The sequence below is a fragment of the Vanessa tameamea genome, chromosome 29 (genome assembly GCF_037043105.1).
Source record: "Vanessa tameamea isolate UH-Manoa-2023 chromosome 29, ilVanTame1 primary haplotype, whole genome shotgun sequence".
In the NCBI taxonomy this organism is placed as follows: Eukaryota; Metazoa; Arthropoda; class Insecta; order Lepidoptera; family Nymphalidae; genus Vanessa; species Vanessa tameamea.
In genome coordinates, this window is record NC_087337.1 from 1,835,442 (window position 1) to 1,849,394 (window position 13,953).

Here is a 13,953-nt window from a genome sequence, read left to right on the forward strand (position 1 = left end):
AGACTTTAGAATCATTAGTCTCAAGTTGTCTGGGTGGTAGGGCTTTGTGCAAGCTCGCCTGGTTAGGTACCATCCACTCGTCATATTATATTCTACCGCCAAACAGCAATACCTAGCATTGTCGTGTTCCGGTTCGAAGGGTGAGTGAGCCTGTGTGAACTACAAGCACAAGGGACATAACATCTTAGATTCCAAGGTTGGTGGCGCATTGGTGATGTAAGGAATGTTCATTATATCTTACAGCCTCAATGTTAATGGGCGGTTGGTGACTACTTACCATAAGGTTCCCACTCGCTAGTTCACCTACCTATTACATAAAAAAAACACTTGTACTGTAGCGATTTGGAAAAAGGGTGGGGCGCGTCATTGGTGATTGAATTATTTACCTAGTCGTTCGAATAAACAACCGCTGCCAGGCGCGTTGCTTTTCGAGGATGTCTGATTTTTTTGGATTCTGATGATCAACAACAATATACCTATAGTCTATTCCATTCGAAGTAGGAATAAAGATAAACAAACCTTAGATTTACGTATTCCATGCGATTTGCTAAAAACTCGGGTATATTGTGCACTGCTAAGAGTTTATGATTAATATATCTTTATTTATAATACAATGTTACACTTAACTATTTATTTCCACTTTAATTTTACTTCCAAAATTCCGATAACAGTTTCGTGGACGTTCTAAACGCCCTTTTTTCGCAAATCCATAGTGAATATCATAGACTAATCAAGCTCTCAACCAATAATATCGCATCAATTTGCTGTCAATTTTTTTTTTTTTTTCACTTTTTCCTCTCATTGTTTGAATAGAATATATTTAGGTACACAAAGTATATAAATAAACTCAACATAACCTTTTAATACATAAACTTTAATTCGTAAAAACAAATAATTATCTACACTTATATTTTAACAATAATTTCAAAATAACTCAACAATATAATATAACCAATTCATATTGAATATATAACTCAACACACATTGTCACAATCTGCTCAAACGAAAAAATTTTTTTATACTTTAAATCTTTCACTCGAATTCATTTACGAAGGCGCGCTTCGACGTTAAATGATTGGCGTATATTTACGAATATAATTTGATTTGATCTGATTCATATCTATTGCTGTCTTAATTAATACATTAATAATTCATGCACACTACATCTTGCAAGCACGAGATTCACTTAAGAAATGGACGCCGATTATAATTTAACGTAGGTTGGAACGCGTGCATCTTAACCGATGATTTCGGGTTCAAACCCAGGCAGGCACCACTGAATTTTCATGTGCTTCATTTGTGTTTATAATTCATCTCGTGCTCGGCGGTGAAGGAAAACATCGTGAGAAAACCTGCATTTGTCTAATTTCAACGAAATTCTGCCACATGTGTATTCCACCAACAACCCGCATTAGAGCAGCGTGGTGCAATATGCTCCAAAATCTTCTCCTCAATGGGAAAGGAAGCCTTAGCCCATTAGTGGGAAATTTACAGGCTGCTAATGTATGTATGTATGTATGTATGCGCGTCTTCGTGAACGAACAGTTCTATACTAAAATACATTCCACACTAATTTTCAAATGCATCTAACAAATAATAAAAAAAAATGTCGAATATATTTTATTTACAGTTAATATCGAAATAAATACTAAATAATTTAATAATATTTTTTCTCACTCATCCTCACAACAGGAGTATTTAGTAAATAAATACGATTTACAGTTTTAGACAATCGCCAGTGGTGTGACCAAGTTTATTTCCTCTGTACGCACTCTACTCTTAACGTTCGAAAATGTCTCAAATATGATTCATACGTCATTTCTTTTGGTAGTGTTCGAGCCTATAGCCTATTCCAATCGAAGAAGAAATATTAATAATCAAACCTTAGATTTACGTTTAATCTACTTTAATCAGTCCTGGATTAATACGTCTTAATTTATTATACAATACTATGTCACTTCACTTCTTATAAACACTTTATTTTTTTTTGCGGATCCATAATGATTACCATAGATTATTTAAGATCTCGGTTCTCGACCAATGATATCGCGTCAATTCAAGGTCAAAGTTTTTTATTTATCGTCCTCCTGCGGTTGAAAAAGGCTATTATAAGGAACCCTATCAGACATTTCGGGCATGTTTGGTTCTTTCATAGTTATAAGTACTTTGATTATTTATCTATAAGAAAGATGTTTTAACAAATGTCCTCTGAAAAAAAACTAATAAGACAATACCTCCGAAAGTTTAGGTATATAATTAATATTTTAATCTAATTAATACACTTGTTTTGAAAAAATCACCGACCCTCCTCTGATCAGCCTTTCCTCCTTGGTTCCTGCTCAAAATCTTTATTATTACAGGTTTAATCTTTCTTTAAGTAGATTTAACAAAAATGCCTGAACCAAATACGAATCCTACAGCAACTCAAAATTGGAAGATTTTTTATAAAATGGGTGATCTGGAGACTAAAAAGGAGCCCATCCTTTGCACCTAGTAAATTCTTCATAAAAATGCACCTTGATTGAATGCACCACTTTTTGGGAAAGACAGAACCAATCCAAAAACATAATAAGGATATGTTTAGACAATACGACAGATTGGGCACGTTAAATTCCTAAATCCTCATCCTTCCTTCCTCTCGCCACTATAAATAGTCATAGTGTTTCAAAATACCTGACACTTGCTCATTTGGAACAGGGTAAGACCTTAATAAGGGATGCACCACGCCTTGACACATTGGTCCTGCCTCATATCAGGGAAATTATGTTTAATTGTGTTGAAATCTCTAGTGGGGGAATATTTATAATAAATTCAGAAACAGCTTCGAATTTAGAGGTTTAGTTTGAGAGAAATGAAAAATTGCGTTTCAGTCCAATTTGAGCATCGAAATATTTTCAGCTGGTACTTTTTGAAATTAGCCTATAGAACGTCCTGCAAAGTACACAAAGACGTCAAAATCAGTCGGTTCTCTATGTCAATATTTAAATTTATTAATGCTAGAATGTAATGGGGTTCATGTACTATAAATATCCCATGAATATACCTTGATGGACAAATATTCTAGACGTGTCATAATGTCTCGCAAAACGATGTTTGACTACACCAATCATGAAATTAATTTAAGTACATCAAAAACTACAAGTACTTATTCAAGTTATCCAGCAAAGTTTAGTTAATTCCTGCATACTCTCACTGTGTGATGTAACACAAAAAAAATATAAAATACACAAAGTGCCTTTCAATAATACGATGTATATTATATAATCAAATAATCAAGAAACATAAATTAAAGTTTCATTTTATAATTTATTCAAGGATTTCAATTTGAAAAAAAAAAATTATCTTAACATCAGGACCAGCCCAATGTTGATAAAAAGTTCCCTCCGTTTTTTTCCTAAGGAATAAAAAAACGGTTATAAACGAAATATAATTGACCCGCGGTAATCTAGTTCCTGTCTGATCAAGCACCCATGATTATCCTATATACCCTTAACAGTACCTGCAACTTCAGGCTCGTCTTAACCCAGGGTGCAGGGGTTGCAAAAAACCTGGTATCCTTATTGTCTTGGACCATCAGTAGTAGTTTGTCGTGCTTGAGAGAGGGCTGTAACGCACATTAATCTCGGCAAATCTTCATCAATGTATGATTCAACTTGTTGTTACTTGTTCTCTGCATCCTGTCCGAAAATTCCGGACTCCAATATGGATGTATAGTTTGACGAACACCATCATCCTCAACCACACAAAACGTCTATCGGATCAACGCGGGTTAACTTTACACATTTCATAATATTGCAACAAGATGTTAGGTATGACCTAAAAAACTTGAATCAAGTCCCATTTTAAAGCACACAGTCCTACGATACGAGTATTTCACTTCTCGCGTTTTCGAATTCGGACAACGTTATCCCGTGATTCGATAGCATGTGACTTTTCAAACTACACTTTTGAACGAACGCTAAACTACAAACACCGCACTTAAACCGCCGGTCATTGTTGTGTATCCTCATGTGTTCCCTCAACGTCTTCTTCCTGGCGTATGCCTTGTGACACACCGTGCACTTGAAGACCCTCTCTCCATTGTGCTTCACCATGTGCTCATCCAACGACTGCTTGATGAAAAAACCTTGACCGCACTCCGTGCAAATATGGTTGCGTTCCATTAGGTGAACTTTTTTTATATGAGACGTCAGTTTTGACTTTAGAATGAAGGATTTGTCGCAAATATTACATTTGTATGTCGCCGCGGCGATGTTGTGCTCCTTGAACATGTGTCGGTTCCTCTGGTAATAGCTATTGAACGATTGATCGCAGTGTGGACAGTTCGTTGTGTATCTCGATGCGTTGTTATGCGTATATTTTTCATGGCACATCTTCCTCACGCGTGTGGTGAAGACTTTATCGCAAAACTCGCATTTGAATGTACCAATTTCGTGGATCCTTTGGTGGTTTTTTAATCTGTGCTTGTTTATGAAGCCCATATCGCAAACATCGCATATATAATTGCGATAGTGTCCGTTCATGTGTTGGAGCAGCATTTTGAAAGTTTCAAATGTCGAATGGCACAACGCACAGTTCAACAATTCGCCGTCAGTTAACTTAAACTCCAGGATATAGTCGTTGACGTCAGGGAAGAACTTGATATCGTGTTCCTTTGCCAGATGAATCTTCAAATTGGAGATCACATCGAAATTTTTCTCGCAAATATTGCATTTGAGATCAGTAATATCCATTTTTAGAGACAAATTACTTTTATCCAATCTCTTCGTATATTGAAATTCATCCTTTTTGTGTATTTCGTGTGTGTGCTGTCTAAGTTCCTCTAGATTCTGGCAAGTTTCTTTGCAATACGCACAAGTAATACCGGATAGTGTTTTATTAAAAAACGGTGTACAATTCGAATATTTAAGTATATTTTCCATGTTTATGCTGTGTTTCTTGTTCTCGCTCACGAAGCGGATTGAGGGCGAATTGTTTAACCTCTCGATTTGAGAGAGCGTTCGGAGTGAGAGCTTGATAGACGGTTTGAGATTTTTCGATTTACGATCTGGAAATAAAAGATAGACTTTTTAAATTAGTTGTATTATACTTTAAAGTTAAAATGAGTACTTAGGAAGCTAACTTTACTCATCACATATTTGAACACCAGACAGCAATATTTGGTATAGTAGCATCGATTTGAAAGGTAAGTTAGCCAGCGTAACTACAGGCACAAGGGACATAACGTCTTAATACTTGATGATGGCGCATTGGCGATGTAGGCGATCGTTGAAATATCATTTGACAATCGACCTAACAAATTTTAAATTACTTTGGTCTTAATAATTACTAATAACATTACTGTTCAGCTAAACAATCATTTATCTCTCTCTGTCGTCATGGATTTGACGTTCGAAAGAATAAGACAGCACTATTCAATCAATCAAGTCCTAAACAACATTTATCGTCTAGCAAAAATAAGATTTCGTGACCACTCGCTACGTGAACGTGGCCTAGACGAAGGTTCCGCAACCCATATCCTGTTCCTTCCCACTACATCCCATTTACGATATCCTCCCTCCTAAAGTCCCTTGCCCTATAAATGTTGAATGTTTGTTGACGTTTGTGTTTAGTCCAATTGATTCTCATATTTTATTATATATAGTTTAGAGTTTACTTGGTGGTAGGGCTTCGTGCAAGCCCGTCTAAGTAGGTACCACCCACTCATGAGATATTATACCGTAAAACAGCAGTACTCAGTATTATTGTGGTCCGATTTCAAGGGAGAGTGAGCCAGTGTAACTACAGGCACAAGGGCCGTAACAACTTGGTTCCCAAGGTTGGTGGCGCATTTGTGATGTAAGGAATGGTTAATATTTCTTCCAACGCCTTTGTCTACGGGCGGTGGTGACCACGTACCATCAGGTGGCCCATTTGCTCGTCCCCCTACCGATATCATTACATATAAATATAACAAGAAAAGAGTACTAACAATTATTTTTGTTAATGTTTGTGTTGTTCTAGGTTAAGTATTAACAAGGGAATTACTGGACCAAACTACCATTATACTCGTCTTCAAAATTCAATTGAGTTTGTTATGTCGACCGTACCGATCAATCTCATTCGTGTCTTCTCTAACCTACGTGACATTGGCGACATAATCTGTGGCAAATTAAACATTTACCGCCAAAAAAATATAGTAACTGACATAATCTGTGGCAAATTAAACATTTACCGCCAAAAAAATATAGTAACTGACATAATCTGTGGCAAATTAAACATTTACCGCCAAAAAACTTTAGTAACGTCACTTACCCTTGGTGGGTTTCTCTATGATGATCTGTCGTTTTTTACCGTTCTTCTTCTTCTCGACTTTCCTCTTGGCTGTGACGTCATCGAGGCGGAGTATTTCAGCTAGTTTGTCGTCTTCTTTCATATCCTCGAAGTCATCTTTGAATTCTGTAATCATAAACTGCCTTTCATCGTCAAATCGAAGTTTTACAACAATATACTATTAAATATCGATTCTATTTCATTAAATTTAACAGAGATTTCTGAATTCTTTTTTTCGATGTTTTTATTGTTTGATTTTAATTTATTTTCTTAGTCGAATAAATCAAACGGATAAATTTATTATTAACGGTTCGATAGTGATAAATATACAATATTATTCGAATAATTTAATTAAAATTACGTTATTTTAATTTATATATTTACAGTAATTTATTAATTTTTAATTATTTCATAGAACCTTCATACCACCTGACTGTTTTAATATGAGTCTTGTTATGAGCATGCCGTGTACACATGTTGAGGAATGTGATCTAGCTTTAAATTGTGTAAGTCTGTAATTATATCGTATGTAACACACAAACGAATCCGCGAACGAGCCGAGATGGCCCAGTGGTTAGAACGCGTGCATCTTAACCGATGATTTCGGGTTCAAACCCAGGCAGGCACCACTGAATTTCATGTGCTTAATTTGTGTTTATAATTCATCTCGTGCTCGGCGGTCAAGGAAAACATCGTTAGGAAACCTGTATGTGTCTAATTTCAACGAAATTCTGCCACATGTGTATTCCACCAACCCACATTGGAGCAGCTTGGTGGAATTTGCTCCAAACCTTCTCCTCAAAGGGAGATGAGGCCAAAGCCCAGCAGTAGGAAATTTACAGGCTGCTAGTGTATGTATGTAATGTAAACAAACAAATCTGAGAAACCGCACAAATCTACGGTTATATTCCAGACACATTGCACAGAGAGTTTAACTCGTTTTACAAGCTTTAATTTAATTTGCAATGTTTGTTTATAGTATAGGTTAGCGGACGTCGAAATGGTCCAACATTTAGTTAGTCGCTATTAGGCATAGACATTGGTACTGTATGATATTTTAACTTTTTCTGTCATAACAAATGCACCAACAGTCCTGGGAACTGAGACTTTAAGTCTTTTGCGCCTTTAGTTAGAATTAAAATATAATTAAGAAAGAAAATTTTTTGAAGCATCAATAGCATAACAGTTTTGGAATATTAGCAATTCCTTAATTAATTTGGGGCATTGCCAACATTTAAATTTGTTTTAAATTAAAAAATATATAGTTGTCACACATAAGCCAATAGCAATTATTTCAATAATTTACTAAATACTACTTATGTTAATTTAAGTTAACAGTTACCGAATCCATTACAAACAAATACACAAACATAGGTTTACCAGAAGGTGTTTATAGCCACAAATTTTCATTAATTTCGAGCAAATTTGTAAATCGATTCAAGGCAGTGTCATTCTCTAACAAAATATGTCATTATATATGTATACAATATTAAGGAATAAGAATACTTACCCAAGAAGTATATCTCATTGTCTTCGGGATCCGAGTACTCTTCTTTTATTTTAGGCAAATCTTCATCTGTAATTAACAATACAATAACATTATAAACAACACTAGTATCGAGTCAGTGTCAAATCCTTCATCCTCATTGATGTTATTAAGGAAGAAGTGCCTTTATGAAACAAACAAGTTGTTGAAATTTTCCATTGATACATTGTCAGGGTTAACATACTCGTGGCCTCATAAGCTAGCACAAGGCAGTCAATGTCTAGAGTAGAACGTAAGCCTATAAATTATTCTATATAAGATATTTATATATAAACATTAAAGGTTGTATATAGCTTCTACCTATGTTGAGTTATATTCAATCACGGAATTATTTAAATGTAATAAATACTTTTTGATTTGACATTTTTATAAATAAAATTAGAAAAAGTATATTTTTGAATTTGACATGGGAATTGTTAATCTGGTTGAAAAACGGAAGATGATGGATGATTGTAACAAAATTGGAAAAAATTAATATTGTAAATTATATTAAATATTGTTAATTATTTGACATTCCCGATTACTTGAACAAAACAAGATCATTACTTATCATCTGGTGATCACATCATTTACCATAAAAATTTGCAAAATTTAAATTAAAAAGTAAAGTTAAGTTTTTAATTTTTACCTTTAACATCTTTAGCTGTGGTGAGCTTGATTTGAAATTCCTTTTGACAACGCAGCACTTGCTGTTTGAAGTCACACGCATCTCTCAGACGCGCTATGCAGATTTCACAAATACCATTTTCAGAATCACATGGTTCTATTGAGAGCTAAAATAAAATAAGAAAAACTTTAATATTTTTGAACAAACAATTTTTTTCTATGTTCTATTGAAAGAATTTCAAAAAAATGTTAATATTTTTTTTATTTATTAAATGAGTTGTACAAAAGAATTGTTATTTTAACTATCTTTACATGGTTTAATTATAGATATTTGATAAATATGATACAAAAAACAACACACGTTTATGAAACCCTATAAATAATACCAATGAAAAAAGAAAAACAAGTTCTAATGGTATATTTACATGGACTTCGAAGCATTCTTTTAGCATATCTCCGTAAACTTCGGTTTTCCCGAGGCATGTGTAAGTTGACTTTAAGTCCTTATCCGGCGGTCGTGCTAAGCAGCAACGGCATGTCGTGTTTAAATTCATAACTTATATCTACAAATTGTATATTTTTTAAAGAATTCTCAGAAAACAGCTAGAGAATAATGCTATTTACGAGTTGACATTCTAAATTTGACAGAAAAGTGCATTAGAATAGATGTTGACAGCTGATGTTTTTTTCTGTCAAAACAAAGTTGCCAGCTATATAAAACTGCATAAAATCCAAATACCTCAGATGGTCTAAGGTACTTAGATTTTGAATAAAATAGAATATTTCCTGCTTTTGAATCTTAGTATTGAATTAATAGAAACGTACCTTTCTTACCATTGAAACTATTTACTGTCCATTCACCATAAACAATTTTTTTTTGTATGAAATAAATCAAGTATTTATATTTTGTACAATCCAAATTAAATATTATTTGAAAAGAAACGTTTGTAAGTCTGATAAAATATTTGCTCAAGAGAAGCAAGTTTAGGAACTGACCTGACCAAGTTTTATTTCATAATATTATCTTCAGATTGAAGAAGGCTAAATTAGCATGTGTATCTTCTTTGTACAATATTTTGCAAGTTACATCATTAGAATCATCTATTCATACTTGCGCAATTGAACATTAAGCTGAAAGCAGGTGCGCGGGAAATAAGTGTGTGGTATGTCTTCTACTACATGTGCATGGAATTCTAACAATTATTTTTATTTTTAACAAGTAACAATCATATTTACCTATAAATTTATTTTAATTTAAATATTTAACTTTTTTATGACTTGCAGCTTTTCTTAAAGGATGAAAAATTTTATACGCTAGCAACTCTGTTTACCGCTTGTTCTTTAGAAAATGGCGGAGCTTCGGTTTCGTAGCGTTGATTGCTACTATCTTGTTTTATTCAAATTAATAAACAATTAAATTAGTGTTAATGTTAAGTTAGTTTAATTAGTTAAGATGGAGTCTATTTCAAACGAAGGCATGTGTCGGTGTTGTGCATCGGAAGGTACTTTTAAAGACTTTCTTACGACGTACCATTGGATGGGCGAAGAAGAAATTTATGCCGATATGCTAAGAGATTGTTTTGCGATTACAGTAAGTGTTATTCTTATACGCATCTTAATTCTAATTAGACTAGTTAATTAAGTACAGTGTATACCACATTCAGTAACAGACAGACTGTTATTGATTGTAGTATACATAACAACAAACTTATTTGTCATGTTGTATCGACTTAATTTCATAAAACATTTTATTTAATAAATAACAGATGTCTCGTCGGTCTACTCTGTTAACTAAAAATACGTAAAATTATCATAAGTTTTATGCAATTCGTAGTTTAATGGTTTTAATAATTCCCTTTGTAAATAGTCGGTTATAATTATCGCAATATAAAGAAAGGTTATGATCATAAAATCAAGTTGTGTATATTCGACTTCTACTTTGTAAACATTGTGATTGTTATTGTAATTTTCGTATTGTTTATCTTCATATATGTTTAAATAGGCAAAGACATAATACTTTACTGCCTTTATGTGTTCTGTTTGTAACTTTTTTTTTTTGTTTAGCACCACTATCAAAATATTAATGATCATATTTTTTTATTTCTCGGTAAATCTACAATTTTTTTCACTGATAATAATATTTGAATATAAAATGTGTGAATTTCACATTCATTAATCATCCTGCATAATAATTTAATTATATTTAATTGATTTTCTAGCCTGTTCCAATTCAAGATGAAGTAGAGATAAACAAATCTTAGTTTCATATTATGCACTACAAACAGTTCTTGATTAATATATCTTTATTTATATCAATACACTATTCTCTTTTCTACATCCGAACTTCACGTAACATCGATGTCAACTTTCAAAATCCCATTTTGTGAATTCATTATGAATATCAGATATTATTCAAGTTCTCGACCAATTATATTGTATCAATTTGTTGTCACATGTTGTTTGTATGTGTGTATTACTCTGAATAGGCAATTTGTAATTAGAGAAGTTGGAAGGACCAATGAGTCTGGCATGTTGCTCTAGGTAGAATCTGCACTTTGATACTATTCATCCTGTAAGATAATGTTACAAGTATTACTTAAATAAAAAATGTAGTAGTTTTAAACAGTGGCTAAATAATAAATTATAAAACGAGCAATTTTTGTGTCATCAAAATCGGTATAATTTTGTTGAAATTTTTGAATTTGTAGAAAATAATGTCCTTTAAACAAAAAGTTAGAATCAAAATTCTTTATGCAAGAAGGCTCATTAAAGCAATTTTGAAGCGCCATGTTAAAAGTGTTGAATGAACTGTAAAGCTACTGGTTCAGAATGTATATATATTTTACTGAGAATAACCGATGAGAAATTTAGTAGTTCTTTTTGTTTTATATTTTTTCGTGTACTTTTCGTACAATTAGATTTATATACATTCAGCCTAGAAATCAATAAAATCTAGGTCCACATTTTATTATCATTAATAAATATATCTTTTATATTATTTATTGATATTGTCTCGTGTTAAATATGGCATAATTTTATCAATGTTTTTTTTTTTTTTGTTAAATATTAGGATTATAATATAAAATAATTTGGATAACGATAGAAAAATATGTCGAACATTGTGAATTCCTCTCGTGAAAATTTTAATAATGAATTTGTCCCCAGTTATACACATCCGATGACTTTAACAATGGAGGTATATGCGAGGTGTGTATCACACAGCTCCGAAACGCTTGCAACTTCAAGCGGCAGGTGCAGCAGACAGAGGAGCAGTTTAAAAAGAGAGTCCAGAACAGTGTACTTAAATGTAAGTTTCTATAAATCGTCACCTACATTATAAAACAATAAAGTTCCGATTGATTCCGACTTCACTGCTGTATGCGATGAACTCATAAAGTACCAAATGGATTTGTCTATGGTCTTCGCTAATAAATGAGAGGCAATATAGGGATGCTTGTTGAAGTTATTGGAATCGTAAATTATCATAAGCAATAGCGATGTTTAATATTACTATTCAAAGTCGTGTCAGGTAGTTAGTTAGTTTTTTTATAAAGTAAAGTAAGTAGTTTAAACAAATGAATCTTAAGCGTTGATTCCAGGTGATCAACACTATTTCATGATGTTTATAATTGATGTCATGATCGGTGATGGAAAACATCATGAGGGAATTGCATGTGTTGAATGAAAGCCCAAATAAATGCCTTATGTGTAGTAAACCATTGGAAAATGTGGTGCTTCTCTTCCAAAGGCGAGGGGATCTAGTCCATGGGCCTTATTTATTTCTTTATTCGAACCATCAAATCACCACAGACATTGTTGTCTGTGCTTTGATATTCATATTGTTTGGTGGAGTTTAGTAGTTTTTGGTTTTATTTGAGGCACAAATGCCTCAGCTTGCCGGCCTTTGACGAATGAGCAGACGCCGACAAAAGTTGGTTCTGGCTCAGATCGGTCGACGATTTTATTTTCCGGCATCACAATCACACTGAAAATTTACAGGCAGTTAACTTCAATTGACTCAAATAAATAAATATTTTTCATTATCAAAGTTATTAACTTTCAGCGAGCGTTATAAAACTGGAGATGGCTGGCGTTGACGACGGCGAACATTCCGATACAAATTTATCCGACGAATTTTCTGTTACGGGTAAGTCTTATCGGTTAGCATTTATAATATTCCTTTTTTTTTAAATTGTTTGGGGGGGGGGGCTTTAATTTTCTTTACCGCATGCCCTAACTTTAGTGAACATTGGAGTGCCTTAGATATGAGGGTCAGCCCAGGTGCCTTTCCGTAGAAATCTGCCGGTATCACGGATGTCGCCGGTGCCCAAGATGATGCACCGGGATATCCACTAAAAAACCAGCGGTACCCTCTCCGTCTCATCGGCGGGCGCCACGGGATCGCTTTCGCATGCTACCGTGACCCCCTGACGGCCGGCCCACCTTTGCGGGCCTCCAACTCCTAGAGGAGATTTCGCCTAGTGGCGCCTATTGAGGCGGGAGGAGAAGGTGCGCATACCGCTTCTTCCTCCTTCCCGGTCGTCTTCGACGGAGCGGGTCTGCAGTGACATCCTCTTCCCGCTCCCGCTCCGAACCCTACCTAACCTTAGCTGAATCGTAACTGAGGACTTATTCTACTTATTTATATCCTTTGTAGAACACGAAAACGGCTAAACGACATGTTTCGATTCGTTAGCGATAAACTGATAAATTGTTAGTAGAACTGCGTTAAGGGGGGGGGGGGGGTATTATGTGGGACTCGTCAATGCTCAGGACGACTAGTAAACCAGAATACAAACTAAAAATCCGCAGTACCCTCTTCGGCGGGCGCCACGGAATCGCTTTATTACAATCTTGACACTTAGGCCCAGCAATATGATGCGGTGAGATGCGACTTTCTCGTTACAGAATAGCCGTACTTGGATATAATTTATTTTTATTATTATTTTTTATTTATTTTTCAGAATTCGAAGTACCGATAAAAGAGGAGAAGGTCGAAGAGAAACCGAAGAAACGTCAAGCGGCCAAACCGTCGACGTCGAGAGCGAAGAAGGCGAAGACCGAGGACGGCGAACCTTCAGCTAAACGTAAGTGACGTGCTTGTATAACGTATAAAGAGACTTTGGTTTTGTGTTTACGTGAGATGTTAGTTAACGAGAGATGGTTGTGATAAACATGGCTCTTGGGTCATGGACTCGTTGCCGTTGAACATGTGAAATGTCAGCATTTGAGGGGGGGGGGGACGATCGTTCAGTCAATCGACTGTACTTAACTTAACTGAGACATTAAGGATAGGTAGGAATTAGATAGATAGATAGAAGGTAGATGAAGACAGTTGTTATATTACGGGGAGTTTACCGTTGAACACGATCGTGAGGCGTCCGTTTGGGGGCGGGGCTAGTTGTTACGGTAATTTTTATCGTCTTCGGTTATATTACGGATACGGATGGACGGACATAGGGGTAGCTAACACTAACTTACAATAGCGC

The 13,953-nt window shown here is 34.6% G+C and overlaps 2 protein-coding genes across 13 annotated transcripts in view; one reads left to right on the forward strand and one right to left on the reverse strand.

The window, feature by feature from the left end:
- Positions 1–3,588: 3,588 nt before the first annotated feature.
- LOC113395885 (gastrula zinc finger protein XlCGF26.1-like) lies at positions 3,589–9,111 on the reverse strand. Of its 2 annotated transcripts, none has more exons than XM_064219906.1 (5): positions 8,890–9,111; positions 8,487–8,631; positions 7,823–7,888; positions 6,295–6,438; positions 3,589–5,047 (listed from the first exon to the last, which is right to left on the reverse strand). In XM_064219906.1, exons 1-5 carry the CDS (start codon positions 9,016–9,018, stop codon positions 3,858–3,860), a joined length of 1,674 nt encoding a protein of 557 aa, XP_064075976.1. In that variant the 5' UTR covers positions 9,019–9,111; the 3' UTR covers positions 3,589–3,857. The 2 variants fall into 2 exon arrangements, with proteins under 2 accessions (XP_064075976.1, XP_064075977.1); XM_064219907.1 differs by having other exon boundaries at positions 6,295–6,451; positions 8,890–8,951.
- A 680-nt stretch (positions 9,112–9,791) lies between these two features.
- LOC113395864 (zinc finger protein 732-like) overlaps positions 9,792–13,953 on the forward strand; it is a 45,144-nt gene continuing 40,982 nt past the window's right edge. For all 11 annotated transcript variants that reach the window (XM_026633582.2, XM_026633580.2, XM_026633577.2 and 8 more), the window contains exons 1-4: positions 9,792–10,055; positions 11,630–11,771; positions 12,528–12,611; positions 13,429–13,551. In XM_026633582.2, the coding sequence (XP_026489367.2) occupies positions 9,918–10,055; positions 11,630–11,771; positions 12,528–12,611; positions 13,429–13,551 (487 nt within the window). In that variant the 5' untranslated portion in view covers positions 9,792–9,917. The remainder of the gene's footprint in view (positions 10,056–11,629; positions 11,772–12,527; positions 12,612–13,428; positions 13,552–13,953) is intronic.

Coding starts and splice junctions, on each gene's coding strand:
- LOC113395885 (XM_064219906.1), bottom strand. CDS start 9,018: ATGAATTTAAACACGACATGCCGTTGCTGCTTAGCACGACCGCCGGAT. Junction 7,889..8,486: donor CACAGCTAAAGATGTTAAAG/GTAAAAATTAAA, acceptor TGTTAATTACAG/ATGAAGATTTGCCTAAAATA. Junction 5,048..6,294: donor CATAGAGAAACCCACCAAGG/GTAAGTGACGTT, acceptor TTTTATTTCCAG/ATCGTAAATCGAAAAATCTC.